Here is a 17,603-nt window from a genome sequence, read left to right as displayed (position 1 = left end):
GACAGGATCAGGCATCTTTTAAAACCAGCCTTCGCACATCTAAGTGTCCTATACCCTTTGTGTATTTAATCACTTTAAATCATCTTATTCGATATCATTCATTCAAACATATCAAGTCATTCATGTCTATTTCCATATATCATTTGGAATTTTATAGGCCGCTTAAAGGGAAGGCACAGACACAACAAAATTCAGAACCTCCAATACTTTATTTTATTTATTTAGTGGTTTATTTGGTAGGGACAGTGCATGTTAATGAACACACCACACCGGATTGTAGCCATGGGCTAATTTGCATCCGTTGACCCACACTCACCCTCTCATTTATCCTGGCCTATTGTACATGTTTTTAGTGGTAGGAGAAACTGGAGAACCCGAAGGAAACCCACACAGACATGAGGAGAAAATTCAAACTCACAGAAAGGATCCAGTCCAGGTGGGAATCGAACCCGGGATCTTCTATCTGTTAAGCACGAGCACTAACCACTGAGCCACCGTGCCGCCCAATATTCCCATAAATTCCCCCATTGTCTCTCTTTAAGAAAATAAAACACCCAACTTTATTTGCATCGATTTGTCTTCTTCAGAACACAAACGATTCTGAAGCCACTCTCTTTCTCAGAAACAGTAGCTCCCCCCCTTAACTTCTCATTATGCAGTATATATCGCTACCGCTTGGACACATTCATTCCTATTACGAGTGTTTGCTAACAGCCTTATTACACACACCTCATCCTGGAGCGCCGGCTTCTGCCTGGTGCTCATTTTCAAAAACCCACAGATAATAAAAGCGGGTCTCTCGTGTGCCCACAGAATAATTCGCGGCGTTCGCTGATTGCGTGCAAACGAACCATCGCTTCCTTCCCCTCTCGTGCGGCGCGGGGGCGGAAGACAGAGACCCCCCCCCCCCCCCCTTTTGCCAAGGCTGGATTTCGCTCATTAGGAGTTCAGAGGGTGACGCCAAGAGGACGGGGAGAACGGCGTGATGGAGGCCCCGGGAGCGAACAAGAGCAAAAACCTGCGGATAATGGAGCAAATCTATCGGTTTTTGCTGCTTCTGTGTGCCAGTAAATGCGAGGGGAGTAGTTTTTACAAAGGCTGGCAAAGAAGTAAGATATAAAACGGAATAGTGACGAGTTTCGATTCCGGGGGAAGACGGAGAAAAAAAAGGGAAAGCAAACGATCATAACAATTCGGTGTTGTGAAACTGTGATGTGCTGGCGTATCTTGTTTCTCATCAATTCAAAAAGGTTTGCCAAGTTTTCTTAAGGGAAGGCCAAATCTAGAAAAAATTAAGTCATCCATCAAGTCAAGAGTAAAGCAATAATGAGGCCTATTGTGTTCACGTTTTTCTTGTCCGTTGAAACGCTTTGGTTTAGGGAATTGTACAAAGATGAACATAAAAAGAAGAGCAGCGAGGACTTTTCTAAATAACTCACGATACGGTGGTGTTTGACTCATTTGTCATTTAAGATTTCGAGCCCTACTTGTGAGAGAATAAGAAACTGCCGAGGCCAAGGGATGCTGCTTATTCTCGCTGTGATCCTGTCAGCTCTTTAAGACTCCTGGCCACTGTGTTCAATCACCACAACCACCTCACCTTAACAACAATGACTGGGCTAACCTTGGCCATCCATTAACCTGTCTAAGAACAAAAGCCCTTTCCGTGGGGAGCCATTAGGCCAATATAGCTGTGGGGAAAGAGGGAAGTGTCCAATACACCAGATGGGCTGTTTTTTAGAAGCGCTCCCGGGGCTGGACAGCAGTCTCGCCGAGTTTTAGTAAAAGTGGTAGAATTAGGCTCAAATCAATGAGGCACAGCGTCGCTTTGTTGGTTTCAGTCCACGAATCCCAAAGTGCAGGTGGAGGCTGAACATTGCCCAAAACATGGCCTATTTCTGCACGCCTTCAGGGCACAAACCAATGAGTAATTATGCTACAAACTGTAACAGTTGAGACTATGTGGATTTACATGTGCATCAATGATGAGCCATCATAAATTAGGCCCAGATTTAAAGTTATAGATGAACACCAGACAAAAGTAAGAAGCCTATTTTTCAGAGACTGTTATCATGGAAAATTGGAACTATGTTATTAAGTTAAATCCTCATGATTTCCTGCGTATTTTGTCCGTCTCCCTCCACTTCTACACTAAAAAGATTTCCATAACTTTTCATCTTATTTTTATACTTCAGACATCTGTTTCTAACTTGTCCTGTCTGCGATCCAACTCCTTTCCTTGCGCTGATTATCATGTTTGCTGGTACATATCTTTTTCAAGTTTCATTTATGCTCTGCTGCCCTTGTTGCCGGTGTGCACAAGAGGAAGACGTGTGCTCGCCGAGTTGTATAACTCTGCATTCTATATCATTTCGACACTCAAAAAATATATACTCTGGCTAAAGCATCTAATGTAGGGATGCACCAATCCGATATTGGTATCGGATATCGGAGCTAATACTGGAAAAAATCTGATATCAGGTTCCAAATATCAGTCTTGGATATTTGGAACCTGGACCTGAAGTGATACCTGTTTTGGCTCGCACAACTTTCACCGACTAAATCAAAGTGAATATGTTAGCATGGACATGCTGCACCTTATCATATCTATCTTTTGAAGCTTCAATCACAGAGTTAGTTTTAACCTCCGCAAACTTAATTTAGATCGCTGCACAAAATGCCGTGGCTGCAACAGTATGTTAATACCAGTGCCCACACCGGATCACCAGATAAAACAAAATATTTTAGTTTCTGAAATGCTGTTAAAGAATAACTTAAATATTTGTAATAATCAAATGACTTTATGTTGTGAATTAATGTAACCTAACAGCCTGTCATATAAAGGAAAATTAGTAGATAAGTCCAGTCATTCATGTGCAATGTTTTTACCATTAGTTTATTACTAGATATAATTGATAATATTGATCTTGCTTTCCAGAAAAAATAAAACTTTATTGATCCCACACTGGAGACGTTTTTTCACTCACAGCAGCCATTTTTAAGAGAGACTCTTGGTATCGCTTAATATTGGCAGCTATTCACGCCCCCGGTATCAGTATCGGATGCAAAAAAGCTGGATCGGTGCATCTCTATTGTAAGGAAGTCTGAATAAAGCACAATATTCTAGAGATCTTTAAAAAAGTATTTATTAGACAGGATAGAATAAGAGAAAGTGGGTCGACCCCTCCTTGAACCGCCACCTTAGCGTGGTGGAGGGGCTTGAGCACCCGGAGAAGTGGAAGAAAATGGATGGATGGATGATGGATGGATGGATTGACTGATGGATTGACTGATGGATGGATTGACTGATGGATGGACTAACTGACTGACTGACGGACGGGCGGACGGATGGAGTGGGTCGAACCATTCGTTCATTAGATTGCCGACACCAGAACACACGAATTCTGTGACTTCAAGCCTTCAATTATGATTCAAGGCCTTGTAAATTGTGATTGATAATAATCTGACTCATAACTTGACTTAAGTAACACTGAACATCCTGACTTTGGGATACAATTTCCATACAAATTGAGAAATAGCTTGCACGTTGCTTCTTACGGGTTTTAACGGTAGCACAACTCAACGATCTTCACGGGGAACACTTTTGCAACCTGTCACACTAACCTCTCCAACGCTATGGCAGAATCAGAGGTCAAACAGCAGCTCAAGAGCCTTTGCAAGGTGACTTCAAGGAGCCAGCACATGCCAGACTCCTCCCAAAAGCCAGGGCGGCATCTTCCGTTTGTTTTGAACGCTCGATCTGGGACAATTAGCACGTCCGCTTTGTTGTGATGCATCGTACAAAGCGAGCGTCAGTGCAAATAAATGAAAGAATTCAGATCGAAATAGGACTTAATTGCTTCTCTCAAAACAAGTCTACAACAGATAATGAATCAAACCGTCTGGTAATTCGGCGGGACAGAAACAATGGGATTCGTTGGATCCACTGTGTTAGCTCGGTGCGCTGACAGACTGCTGTCACTGCAAGAGCGATGTCTTTTTTTGGGGGGGGGAAACGCAACATCTATTAAAGATTAAACAATCCACATTTGTTTCTAGTGTTGTAATCCACCCATCCTATTGTTCTAAATGTCATTATCAATTTCGGGCGAGATGAGAGGAATGAGAAAGAATGAGGTTAGCTCTCCAAACCCGTAATCCAATTAGTCTGCACGGGCTGGACGCGTAGTACGTCTTTTTCTGTTGTTTTGACAATTCAATTATTACGCCACACATGCCAACATCTATTCAGAAAAAAAAGTTTCGCTGTTAAAATACCAAGAGATTGCAGTGCTAGTCTTAAATTGCTCTTCGATGTCATTTTCAACCGGAGCAACAGCATTTGATTTTTTTTTACGAGTCGAGCCTGCCAGAACAATTCCGATAACTGGAAGACATTGTCATTGCTGCATCTATTATGTATAAGTGGCGCTCACGATTCGGTCATTCAAACCTCACTATCAGTTGAGGACGTGTCAGCTGTCAGCGCAGATTCCCTGTGCTTTCCCCTGAGTGCAGCATTTGGGCTGTACCTCCGAAAACCATGGGCGTCCATGTCCAACTCCCTCCCCCATCAACACACATCCGCTGAAAGTTATACGCATTGGACGGCCAACAAAAAGTCGCCAATGGACTGGATTTGTTTCGTTCGATCTCGGTAGTGACTTTCATTTGTGTGTCTGTCGATCGTGTCCGGGCTCGTCGAAACGAAGCGAGGGGAGGGGAGACGAAGGGGGAATGGCTGGGGGAAAGGCGGGAGTTCGGAGAGCAACACCTTGTTAATCTGACAGACGCGCTAAAACAGTCACCCGGGGAATGAGCCGCTGTTGTCTACTCGGGGCCGATAACTTGACAGATACGAGAAGCGGCAGCAGTCGCGGTTTGTTAGGGGAGCCCCGGAGTCCGCTTCCCAGAGCTCCTCGCAGAGAGAGATAAGTGCCAGGCGCAGGGCCCAGACAACATTGTTTTAGTTAAAGAGTGGAAGCTATCAGCAGCTCAGGACACGCCATTAGCTTTAACAGCCTTATTTACATACGGGGGAAGGGCGGGTAAGTTTCAGAGAGTGCCGGGATGAAGGAGTTGTGAAGTGAAATGCAGCAGGAGGGTTTGAAGCTGCCTCCTTGCCCAATTCTGGATTGTTGCAACAAAAGGGGCATCCAACATCAAACCATATCGCAACTAAGTGCTCCAATCCCAAAACCATAAGGACAAGAAATTTAGATGCACAATTTGAGTTAATAATCGCTGGGTACAACCAACTAACATCGCTTCACCCTCCTCGCCTCCAGTGTCTGTGTACATTGGTGTATGAATGACAGTCTGAATGGGTGACTGGTTCCTTGCTGTAAAACTTTGGGCCTAATGAAGATAGAAAACACAAGTTGAGACCATTTGCCATTCATCATAACAAATATTAACCCCATCACGCCATGTTGTCTCAAAAACACAAGAAATTCAGCTAAAAGGCAGACTACAGCTTAAAGGAAGTGCAATTATATGCCTAAATGTCAAAACATTACTGTTGTACCACTTATGCTAATAGCAGACAATGCTTTTGTGTCAAAAGCTTAACGAGGGGGTATTATGCTTTTTTCAGCCACATAGCACCAGTCTATAGCACACTACAATGATGACGAAACCTTCTGTTGGTCTGTAAATGCAGTAAATTAGAATAACTGCCTTGTATAAAATTGCTCTTTTAAAATGGCGGTAGCAAATGACTTGAAATAGGCCTCTGTCTCTTTAAGAACCTCTGACCCTTTCCGACACGCCCCCTCCACACCTGTCTGTGGCATCACAACAACACTGCGCTCGTTGTCTCAACTGTATTGAAACTACGATTGTTGCATTTTAATTTTTATTGTTGGAAAGGAGCTACTGTTTATCACTTTGTGAACAATGGCCACACAGGATATTATTTGGAGACGAACCTTCCACACCGGACGCTTGGAAGGGGCTCTTGCCTGAAAAATAACTGCTGTTTGGAGGCTTCTCTTTGCATCTGCCATGCCCTATGGATCTCTAACTATACCCCCATGGACGACACCAGGATCTGCAGGAGCCCATACGATTCAAAGACGGACATTATCTGTGCAGGTGGACAGTGGTTTTTCGAGGTTACCCGTTAGCTTGTTATAATCGACTACAGCTCATTGTTGATGAAAAGTCTGCAATAAACCACACATGTGTAAAGCCAGGCTCATTGTGTGATCATCGTAAAGGCTGCTTCAAGTAGTTGCTGCTTTATTGACGTTATTTGTGCATAATATGCTGCCTGTTTTCAATGAATGTTGTGAAGGTGAAGGTTGTTAGCTTGTCGCGGCTAATAGTGCCTTAGCTCCGGGAGAAACCACCCGGCTACGACTCACTGTAGATGAAATGTGAGCAGTAAACTACAAAATCAACAAGCCAGGCTCCGTGTGTGATCATCATAAAGGCTGCTTCAAGCAGTTGCCTGTTTTAGTGACGTTTTCAATGCATAATATGCTGCTTGTATTCAGTGAATTTTCCCGTTAGCTTGTCGCGGCTAGCTTGTTAGCTCCGGGAGAAAGCCACTCGTCTATGACCCATTGTAGATGAAATGTGAGCAATAAACTTCCAAATCAACAAGCCAGGCTCCGTGTGTGATCATTGTTAAACGGTTCTTTATGTGTGTGGTGGTTTTATTGACTTTATGTGTGCATATTTCTCGTTTTCACGTGATGACTCGAGGTTTAGCTTAGCATTAGCTTTCTCCGGAGGCTCTGTGCATCATCAAGGCCCAGCGCAGAACCAGACACTGAAATAAGTGTTCTTGTCACCGGTTTTAATCCTGGGTGTTTCGGTAACAGAAACACTGATGTGTGTCTTTGTAAAAGTCTGCTGTGGCTCCGGTTCACAACACATGAAGCTAATCCTCCATGATGACTCTGTTTACATCTTAGGGCTAGACACTGCGGGGAGGGGGTTCTGCTGAGGAGCAGTGGTTGGTTACTCGGCTGGTGACGAAAGGTTGGAGGCGTATCCTGGAGGTCGGAGGCGTTTCCTGAAGGAATCAGGCGTTTTATCCCTAAAATGGCTGCCATCGGAGTTTTTACAGATTACTCGAAAATACGTGAATGTGCTAAGGCAACACTTCAGGCATGTTTTTAATGAGGGAATGACTTAATAACATGATGTAAAGCTTGAAAAAGTCGATTTTGCATAATACCCCCCCTTTAAATGATTCAAAAGCTACAAAAGCTGTAGCTACAAAAGCTCTGATCAAATTAAAACTAACCAGAAAAGTCCAACAGTTCAAGGCTTATTACAGGGTTTCTACAGGTCAATTTCATTGCTTTTTCATGCAATTTTAAAGGTGCGTCATGCAACTTTTTGTGATGGTTGTGTGTATTTGAAGTTGTAGTGTAGTTACTTTCCATCACAGTGGTTTCTACAACGCTCCAGGATCAATTGTTTTGTAGGTTTTCTGGTGAGATGGTCGGTCAGCAGAGTAAACATTCCAAACAATTGTCACTACAAGGTCAAAATAGTCACAAAAATAGAAACAAAATGTCCACATAAAAAGTTCCATAATGCCCCTTTAATGCCACAAATGTAAAGAAAAAAAAATAAAAATAAATTAAATCAACCAGGGGAATAAGAGGAAAGTGTGATATTCAAAACTAAATTGGACATAAAAGGAACTTTTGAGCAAAGAGTGCAACATTTCTGTCAGAATTGCAGCTGAATTCGTTTTCAACCAGAATTTTTGTGTTTTTGATGAATGTGTGCAGTAAAAGTAGTTGAGCAATGTCATAGTTGTGGGTTCTGCCTCAATTTTCTAAGAAATGTAGATTCAATGCCAGTTTGAATCTGATTTGATGCTTTTAAATGACTTTTAAATGACTTCCTTTTGACATGATTCATGAAATGACTTTTAAAGCTTTTTAATGCCCTGCTGGAACCCTGTATTACTTAGTTGTTACAGAAGCACTAAAAATCAAAAAGAAAGAACAAATAGGCAGAAATGAAAATATTGTCTTACCTTTCCTGTTTTCTCATCAAAAGTAAATAAAACTTTGTGTTTCGATCGGTCCACATAAAAACAATCCAACTGTCTGAGATTCCTTGATCTTGTTTTCAGTGTGTTCCCCCTCCCTACTACATATGTTTCGCTTTCATGTACATATTCCCAGTGGTATATATCAGCCAGAAAGCCCGAGGCCTCAGCTTTGCTTAGACACCGAGATCATCCATATAAACCTGTGGCCTTTACAGGTTACGATGTTTCACTTCGTTTCAATTCAGAAAGTTACAGACGTTATAGCTGCGTTTTCTGACTCTTCAGTGCACAACATATTCATCAAAGCTCGCGTACCTTATCGGAGGAGTAATGTCTCATGTAGCTGTTGCCATTTAGTAACTGACTTAATAACCCGGACCAAGAGTGAACGCCGCCGAGCGTGATGCTCCGCTCATTTAAAGTTACAAGACACATTTGCCACAGACGACTCCGGCAGAAGTCCGGCGGGTGCGCTTTAATGTCCGTGCTCTTATCTCCGCTCGCTGTTAATACTTTGTTTATTGGTTGTAAACAAAATTATCCCTTAGCTTGTGAGCGTACCTGATAGACGTGGTAGGCGTTCGCGGCCCGACCCTGAAGGAACACCGACGGGATCCAAACGTTGATGAGAGCGCGGTGTGCACTGAAGGGGAAAAAAAAAGAAGAGAAACGCATTAACATAAACATTAGTGCAAGCGATGGCGGGAGATTCTGCGGGTAATTACTGCCCACTTTAGGACAGAATGAGGCACGTGATGCTGTCGTTGGGAAGTGGCGGAGCAAAAGTGAAGTGCCCTTTAGCTTTGGGAAACTGTGGGAGAAGCAAAAGAAGAGTCTTACGTTTCGAAATCGGACAGGCTGGGGTCGTCCGACGTCTGGCTCAAATCCCCTGGGAGCTAGAAAGGGCAAAAAATAAATAAATTAGAGGGAAATTTGTCCATGAGTGTAGTTATTTGCCGGACGGACAAAAGAGCGGACTTTAGCCCCGGGTTTGGAGCCGTCTTGACGTCCTCAACAGGACAGGTGAGAGCGATCCATTACGTTTCGTTTTTGTGTGTGTGTTTACCGCAGCGCAGTTTGTGCACCTTTTTGCTGGGCTTTTTCGGGACCAGAAGACAGTCTATTACTGGATTTGGCGTGGGATTTATATGTTTGTCGTCGGGTGGTTCAAAAAGACTCCGCACATATCAAAGACTTTACATTAAACGGGCAGAGCGCCGCGTTATTTGTTTAAAATGCAAATGTGTTGGCTTGAATAAGAACAGTCTAGGTTTTTTGTTGCTTGGTGAAGTCCTGGTTGATACACTAAGGCAGTGGTTCTCAACAGGTGGGTCAGAACCCGAAAGTGGGTCGCGTTTTCAGTTTTCAGTTTTCAGTGTGTTGAAACCCTTTCAAAGATTTATTTTGATATTGTTGTTCATGGAAAGGTATAGAATCACTACTTAAGTCAGTTAAAGCAGAACAAAGTAGCTTGTTTACCTTATAAATTCCTTCCGTAGTCCCTCTGGGGGTAAAACAAGTGTTAATGGGATGATTGATTTTATCTCCCCCGGTGTCTCTAGCCAGAAAACCACAATTGCAACTTTCCCTGCACCGGGTCGGAGGCACAATACACACTAATAGATTCACGAAGAGGAAGCTAACAGGCTAATGGGAAAAGCTAACTGCGGGCTAGCGCCACTTTAGCAGTATTTACAGGTTTGAGTGAGAGAAATAAAGAACAATATCCCTCTCTGTCTTTGTCTTTTCTGTAGTACTACTAGTAGTAGTAGTACTAGTAGTAGTAGTAGTAGTAGTTAAGTAGTTCACTGTCATGGACAATTAATGAGTAAAAAAATGCAACATGCTATGACCTGCAGTGGCGCTTATGGCCTCCAGGGGCATGAGTTACTTAGTTCTGTTTTAAAATGACTGTTATCGCGTTGGGTTTTTTTTTTTTTTTAATCAAAATTTGAGCTTTTTTGGCTTATTTAACCCACACCTTAATCAAGTGCATTTTCTCCAGTTTGGTTTTACCCAAATCTAAAAGTTTCTTGACTGGAGAGCTACAGGCCAGTGAAACGCCTTATTTGAAAGAAAAGACCAACAAAACTGATCTACACTGACCTTTTTCCTTGCATTGTTGCTGTGTTGTCATCACTGTTTTGACTTTTTTTTTTTTTTGCATTTCGCCACTTTTTTGTGGCTTTTTGTTGCATTTTTGTAATATGTTTGCCACTTTTGTGTTGCACGTTTTTGTTGCTTTTTTTATGTTTTTTTGGTGCACTTCCTTACTCGTGTTTGTCTCGCTTTGTTGTTGCTATTTTGACGATTTTTTTATGAAAGCTTCAGTCCACTACCTCCTCCTTTCACAATTCAAAAACGTGAAAAATAATGTCTCTTTTCCTAAAGACATATTCATAAAATATGTATAACATATATATAAACTGCGATAAGGAAGGCAGGGCAACTTTATTTATGCTGCGCATGTCAAACACAAGGCAACTCAATGCGCCACATAAGCCAAATAAATACATAGACATAAGTAGCCGTGCACTAGAATCTCATGAAGAAGACTTGTTAAACACTTTCTTGCGATCGCCAATGCTCATTACACCATCTAAAGAGTTTCTTCATTTGAAAAGTCAAGTCTGCGGTGTTAATGGGGTTCAGTCTGTGTCGTAGTGTCCTATTGATGACTCTCGCCCTTTTGTTAATGTCTTTCTAACGTTTTGGCGATGCAGCCCATCAAATTACAATTAGATTCCTCAAGAGCAGCGGCACGCCAGTTCAAAAAGTCGCGAAAAACACAACAACGAGTTGAGAGCAGAGCCGTTCAAAAAAACTAAAATGGGCAGTCAAAGAGAAGGGGCGGACTTTGGGTCATCTTTTGGGAAACTGCAGCAATCAGAGCCATTTGCAGCTGGGACACGGGCAGAGGGAGCGAGGCGGAGAGAGGGGTCCGGCGGAACGGGGCTGGAGCGGAGGGATAAGAGCGCTATCTCCCGCCCGAGGCTCTATCACGGCTAATGCGAGGCTGTGGACGTGCGAGGGGGGGGGGGGGTCTTGGGCCGATGCGCCGCCAGCAAACCAAGACCAGATGCGGCTGTTCTGTTTGTGGTCATTGTGAAAACTTTGGTAACTGCTGAGAGAAAAGTGGGGTGCTTGGAGAGGGGCGTTTCTAGCATTTAAGGGCCCGATGCATCGAAATGTTGTTTGTGGAGCCTTCTGTGCTAAACTTGAACGGAGCGATTGCCAAACCTTGGGTCAGCTGGCTTTAAAGAAAATCAAACTTCTTCAAGTAAGAGGCGGTGTTCATGTGCAATTTACGATAATTCCAAGACCACATGAAGGAAGCATAAAACATGACGAGACGTTTATGAGTTTACGTTGACGTGACGAGGCGATAATGGGAGAAAGTGTTTTGTCAGACCATTCACAACAGGAGCTTGTGTGCAGAGCGGGAGAACACAGTCGCTACACGTGACACCGAGTGGCGCCGTCAGGTCACGTGGGCTCACATGTGGCACCCGTCGCTCTCCATGGTCTGCATGCAACTGACATCGATGTCACAGGGACGAATGTGCAGATGGTGTTGTTGATAAAAAATCTCAAAGAGATGCCCATACGATGAGAGCAGCCGCTTTTGGGAAATGTCATGTTCTCAATGAGGATGTTTCTACCAGTGCCTACTGTGGTGTGGTCTGACTGTGAAAAGCTTAATACAGCCAGTCAACTAAAACTAGACTAAAACCTTTTGAGCTATCGGTGTCTGTGTAAGCTCTCAGTCGTACAGGAGTTGTCCATCTTCAATGACAGTATTCGAGTCGTCTTCTGTACTCAGTGGTTGGAGTCTCTCATCCAAAAGGCTTCGTCAGCGAACTAAGGTTCTGTTCAGCTCGCAGCCTCGATAAAGACCAAAAGGGAGCAGTTGGGGTAGGACCAGCTCCTCCACAGAAACTACCATTACTCTCACCTGTCAGTAAACACCATTGAAGTAGAGCGTCTCTAACGACCTGCTCACTCCAGAGTACCGATGTGTCCTGAGCTCTTCAAAGCTTTTTTCAAAGCTTTTGAGTTATCGTCATTTATATTAAAACTAGACTAAAACCTTTTGTGTTTGTGAAATCATGAGGTGTGAAGAACAATGGAGACAATTAAGTGGATCGAATATTTACTGGGAGAAGAGTACAAAATATAGTCACATCTTCGCAATGAACAACGATAGACATGGAGTTTTTATCCTAGTATGCAAATGAGGTATGTTCAGGGCGTATCTTAAACATGATAGGCCGGCCCAAATAACTAAGTAATCTCTAAGTTATTCTCGGTGAAGTTAGTTGAGACAGACCGTCTGTCTGTGAGGCCGCGTATCCGTCAATGTCATGGTGGCTGGACAGCTATGTATAGATAGAAAAACACATTCCTTGTCCTATAGGTTATCTTACTTTCCGTTAGCGTAGGCAGAGTACGTTTTGCACACTCATAACTGAACACACTGGCATACTTATTTATTTATAATATAATTTGAACATAGCAATGTTAAAATTATGACTTCAGTTTCCGTCGAAAACAATCATATTTAGAAATGACTAAAAAGTGACTAAAACTAAAATGGCTGCCATAAACAACACTGCAGGCTCGAAGCAAACACATTCATTTGTGGCACGGAATAGCAAGTGAAGTGTTATAATGCTGCATCTATTTTCGATCTTGCAAATGAATAGAAGCATAGGTTTTCCCTTTCTACATTCAGACAATCTGTATGCACACCACCTTGGAGATTATGAATCATCCTGACGTTGCATAATCAAAAAGATATCAGCGGTGTTAATCCTTCAAGAGGAATTAATGCATATTCAGATGAGTTAATTTGTGAAGAACAGTCGGCGAAGCATCTTGATAAATAGATGCCGCATGTGTTGAGCGTTGACATGCTTATTAATCCATTTATTACCGTCACAGTGAAACAGAATGAACAAATGGGCTTTAATCTTCATTTGCGGTTAAAAGTGCATTTTAAAGCATTGGCATATGCACATTAGGAGGCCAAATTTAGAGCTAACATCGTAAGAATAAACACGCTCAGCACAACACAGATGTCTTGTAAATCTCTGGAGAGCGCTACACTTTATTCCTGATCAGCCATTTGTGAAAGCCCGAGATCTCGCTGAAACATTAAGGTCCATTTCCGCGTTTCTGTCCAACACTGACATACTGCCCCCTTTTGGCCAGTGCTGCAACGGTAAACATGATCCTGACCCAAGACTGATGCCGACTATCCAAGTAGGAACATAACCTCCACAAAAGGTTGAGAACTTTCTAGTTAAAGGGACTATAAGGAGTTTAAAAATGTTAAAATTAAGTATTTTCCTCCCCCTACATGTTCCAGCCATGTCCTAATGTGTAGAATGAGCTCAGACCTGTTCACCACAACTGCCTCTAAAATCCTGTACAGTCACTCAAAAATGTGTCACTTCGGCCCGAATTGCCGTCATGCACGAGCTTAATATAGAAGGTGCAATTACACATATGGCCTGAGGTGGCAGTAGTGAGTATAAAATGGCGAACTTGCTTCCAGCCCCTTTAACTTGCGATGACGACAGTAACTGTTTAGGAAATGTCCAAAGAGGCTGTGACCGAAACGTGTGTGTGTGTGTCAGTGTTAATTTCGTCGAATAAAACATTTAGTCTTAATTTTAGTCAAAGTGATATTTTTGACGACTAAAATTGGACTAAAACTAAGTTTTTCATGAGACTAAAACAATGACTAAAATGTCCAGATATTTTAGTCGACTAAAATAAGACTAAATAAAAATTAAAGGGAGAGACTAAAATCATCCAAACGTCTATTAACCGTCTGAAAGAGCCTCAGATCATGTAAATTCACTCCCAAAGGATCAGCTGAGCTTTGTTCATGTGGAGCAGCTCCATGAAGCAGAGGAACAAGACTAAATATGATTATAATGAATATAATCAATGCAAAGTCGACTAAATTCGTCTTAAATTCAGTCGACTAAATTTACTTGCAATTTTAGTCGACTAAAACTAGACTAAAATGTAAGATATTTTTTTGACTAAAACTACACTAAAATCGAATTACATTTTTGTCAAAAGACTAAGACTAAAACTAAATTAAAATATGTTGTCAAAATTAACACTGGTGTGTGTGTGTGTGTGTGTGTGTGTCTTACCGGTCCACGCAGGTCAATGAGTTCCTGTTTCATCTGAACAATAAGGTGGTCCTTGGCCATGAGGGTGCGGTACAGGCGTTCATTAAACTCGATGAGCTCGCCGTGCATCTCAGCCACCTGCAGGGGACACAGACAGAACAGAATGACCTCGCAGCTCGAAGATGCACAGGTACAGTTTTCACCTAAAAAAAAAAGGCTTTATTACTTCCAGACACCTTTATTTTGGCGTGTCTCCTTTTATGACTTTAATGTGGGCATATTCTTTTGGGTCCCTTAGCATTGATGTCTATAAGCACCATCTGCAGTGGGAATGACGTGTGATCGACACTAACAAATCAATGGCGCTGTGGTGAACACACAGGACACTTCCAAGTTCTGTCACAAACTTTGGAACATGCGCTTCAGCAGCAAAAACTATTCGAGGACACAGAATTCCTCAACACTCAAACACCTCAAAGTACGCTGCCTGATGAAAAAAAAAGTCACGGTCTGACTGACGTTTGGTTGGAGCGCTTTTAGCTTTGATGACGGCACGCCTTTGCTGTGGCATTGTTTCAATAAGCTTCTGCAATGTCAAAAGATCCGGTGTTGCATTAATGTTTCCCCCAGATCTTGCATTGATGATGGGAGAGCGCGACCACAGCGCAAAGCCTTCTTCAGCACATCCCGAAGATTCTCAACGAAGGTCTGTCCATGTGTGAAAATGACGTCATGCTCCCTCAACCTCTCTTTCCTAATAGGAGCCCGATGAATCCAGGTATTGCCATTTTGGAATACGCCCGTGCCATCAGGGAAGAAGAAATCTGTAGATGGATGTTCAGGTAGTCAGCTGATCTCATTCTTTGGGCAACAGAAAGATTAATCGAGGTAGTGTTTTTTGGGGGGTCTTGACGACGGAACAATATTCTAGCAACATAAAAAAAGTTGATTGTGTACAGTAGAGAACAAAACAAAAAGAGATTTGATTAGTGTCCAACTTGAGTTAGAAGGAAAAATGAAAAATAAGAATTGTGGAGTAAGTTTTGCGTATTAAAAATACTAAACTAGAAGGCCAGAATATTATAAGGAACAAGGAATGCTAAAAATGATTCTGAACTGCCTTTTGAAGATTACCTTTTCAAGTGTATTCTCAGTTCCGCCTGCTATTATGGGCTCCAACAACAAACAGCACAGAAGCACAAAGTTGACGGATCTTTTCAACGATGTGTCAATTGTTGCCAAATGCCACCGCTATTTCTTACGCCGTTAGACGCCATCAATATTTCCTGCATGTGTTTAACTCCGCAAAAGACAGTATAGCACCCCGGCGGAGACTTAATGGATGCTGTCAGCGGGACACATGGAGAGGGGGGGGGGGGGGTTGGGTTAGCGCTATACCCCTGACAGAAGCGGGACGGGCGCCACAGGGAGAAGCAGACAGCCCTATCCTAAACAGACTCCTGCCAGGCCCCGGAATCAATTCTCTTCAGCGCTAACTAACCCTGACATGGCGTTACCCACTTCCCACTGTGCGGATGTGTGTGTGTGTGTGTGTGTGTGTGTGTGTGTGTGTGTGTGTGTGTGTGTGTGTGTGTGTGTGTGTGTGTGTGTGTGTGTGTGTGTGTGTGTGTGTGTGTGTGTGTGTGTGTGTGTGTGTGTGTGTGTGTGTGTGTGTGTGTGTGTGTGTGTGTGTGTGTGTGTGTGTGTGTGTGTGTGTGTGTGTGTGTGTGTGTGTGTGTGTGTGTGTGTGTGTGTGTGTGTGTGTGTGTGTGTGTGTGTGTGTGTGTGTGTGTGTGTGTGTGTGTGTGTGTGTGTGTGTGTGTGTGTGTGTGTGTGTGTGTGTGTGTGTGTGTGCGTGTGTGCCAGTATGCTAATGTGGCGGTGTGGGCACACAGCAGACAGCGGTGACGGCTGAGGGGAGCAGCTGCCGCGGGATGACAGTGACGCAGTTGGCGAAAAGCACTCGTCCGGTAACTGGGATGTGGCTGGTTCCAACCTCACCTGAGCGTCAATAGTGTTAATCATTGTTCCAGGAGCGTTGAATTCATACATGGCTCTTGAATTAAATGGTTTCATCTGGAGCTTGGATCGCGTTTTCATCTATTCTGTCTGTTAACTCTCGTTTAGTTTTTGTGTTGGAAGCAATGGTCAATGTGGCAACACCTGTTAATATAATGTATATATAGTGCACTCATTCTGTTGGTGATTTGGACACACAGCCCATAATTGTCTGCCAACAGAATGAATGTGGTTACTATAAACTCCCTAAACTTATAATAATAATGGATTTCTGCAACAAGTGATGGTGTAACATTTTATGGATCAAGATTACCGTAATTTCTCTAATACTGGCCTGTATTCCATTAGCGGCCAGGTCTCTAACAGGGGCCGGGTCTCTAAAAGTGGCCGGGTTCGCGGCTGGCGGAGCCAAATTAAAGCCGGTCTCTAAAACAGGCCGGGGCTTTTATTAGAAACTATAGCGGTAGAAATATTCCCCATGTTAGGATTTTTTCTCATACTCGTGTAAATGATAACTCGCATGCAGGAAGTAAACAAACGGGAACCCGGGTCGATGGAGACGCTGCGGAGGAGCTGATCCAAGCGTAACTTTGACACAGATTTAGCCACTTTTCAAACCTCCACAGACTATTTGTGGAAACAGGGAAAGCAACACATGTTTATGACCCTCCAGGGTTTTAATAAAGTCACCATTGCGTCTTCAAAGCACGTCCAGCTGCTCCGTGTGCAGGTCAGTCCCACGTCTCAAAATAACTCCTCCCATCAGCGCGAGCGTCTCGTCATCTCTCGGGTCCATTTTATGATCGATCACAAACACAAACGCTCCGTCTAAACTCACCTTTTACACAAGATAACAACAAATAATCCGGTCCACGGTAAAAACGAAACAGAAACCTGCAGTGACACTGATGTCAAAGCTCCGCTAACAGCAACGAAAAACTTTCTGTTGTCCCGACAAAATAAAAGGCGTCAATGTTCCAGCCGCTGTGACAGGGTTTGCAATGTTAATTAATAAATGAACCTAATATTTTAGGTGCAAATGGACACAAATCTAGTTTTTCTTCATGATCCTGGTCGTCCGTTTTGCTCAAATAGAAATAAAGGCCTGTCTCTAATTGTGGCCTGGTTCCAATAAAGGCCTGGTCCGAGATGCCTTTGAGTAAATAAAGGCCCCGGCCTATATTAGAGCATTTACGGTAGTTACTTTTTATATTACATGAATGAAGAAAACGTCTCAGATCCTTGCCTTTTTGTCTGAGGCGGGGCGCTATCGAGCATTTAACAGCTCAAACTAAAGATAAGCAGCTAACGTTGTTGACTTTTCATCAAAACAAGAGGTTTATTGATGAAAAATATGCAACAAGTGATTAAAACAGCTTTTATCACTCATCTGTGTTTGTGTTTAGTTC

The 17,603-nt window shown here is 42.9% G+C and overlaps 1 protein-coding gene across 1 annotated transcript in view; it reads right to left on the bottom strand.

The window, feature by feature from the left end:
• The window catches only part of snx29 (sorting nexin 29), a 151,284-nt gene that overhangs the window by 49,915 nt on the left and 83,766 nt on the right, over nucleotides 1-17,603 (bottom strand). The window contains exons 16-18 of the mRNA XM_079577454.1: nucleotides 14,197-14,313; nucleotides 8,864-8,919; nucleotides 8,585-8,666 (exon numbers count right to left, since the gene is read on the bottom strand). Coding sequence (XP_079433580.1) covers nucleotides 8,585-8,666; nucleotides 8,864-8,919; nucleotides 14,197-14,313 — 255 coding nt within the window. The remainder of the gene's footprint in view (nucleotides 1-8,584; nucleotides 8,667-8,863; nucleotides 8,920-14,196; nucleotides 14,314-17,603) is intronic.

Source organism: Gobius niger, assembly GCF_951799975.1.
Source record: "Gobius niger genome assembly, chromosome: 19".
Lineage (NCBI taxonomy): Eukaryota > Metazoa > Chordata > Actinopteri > Gobiiformes > Gobiidae > Gobius > Gobius niger.
The sequence above is the reverse complement of the archived record's forward strand: the minus strand, read 5'-3'. Positions and strand labels throughout refer to the sequence as shown.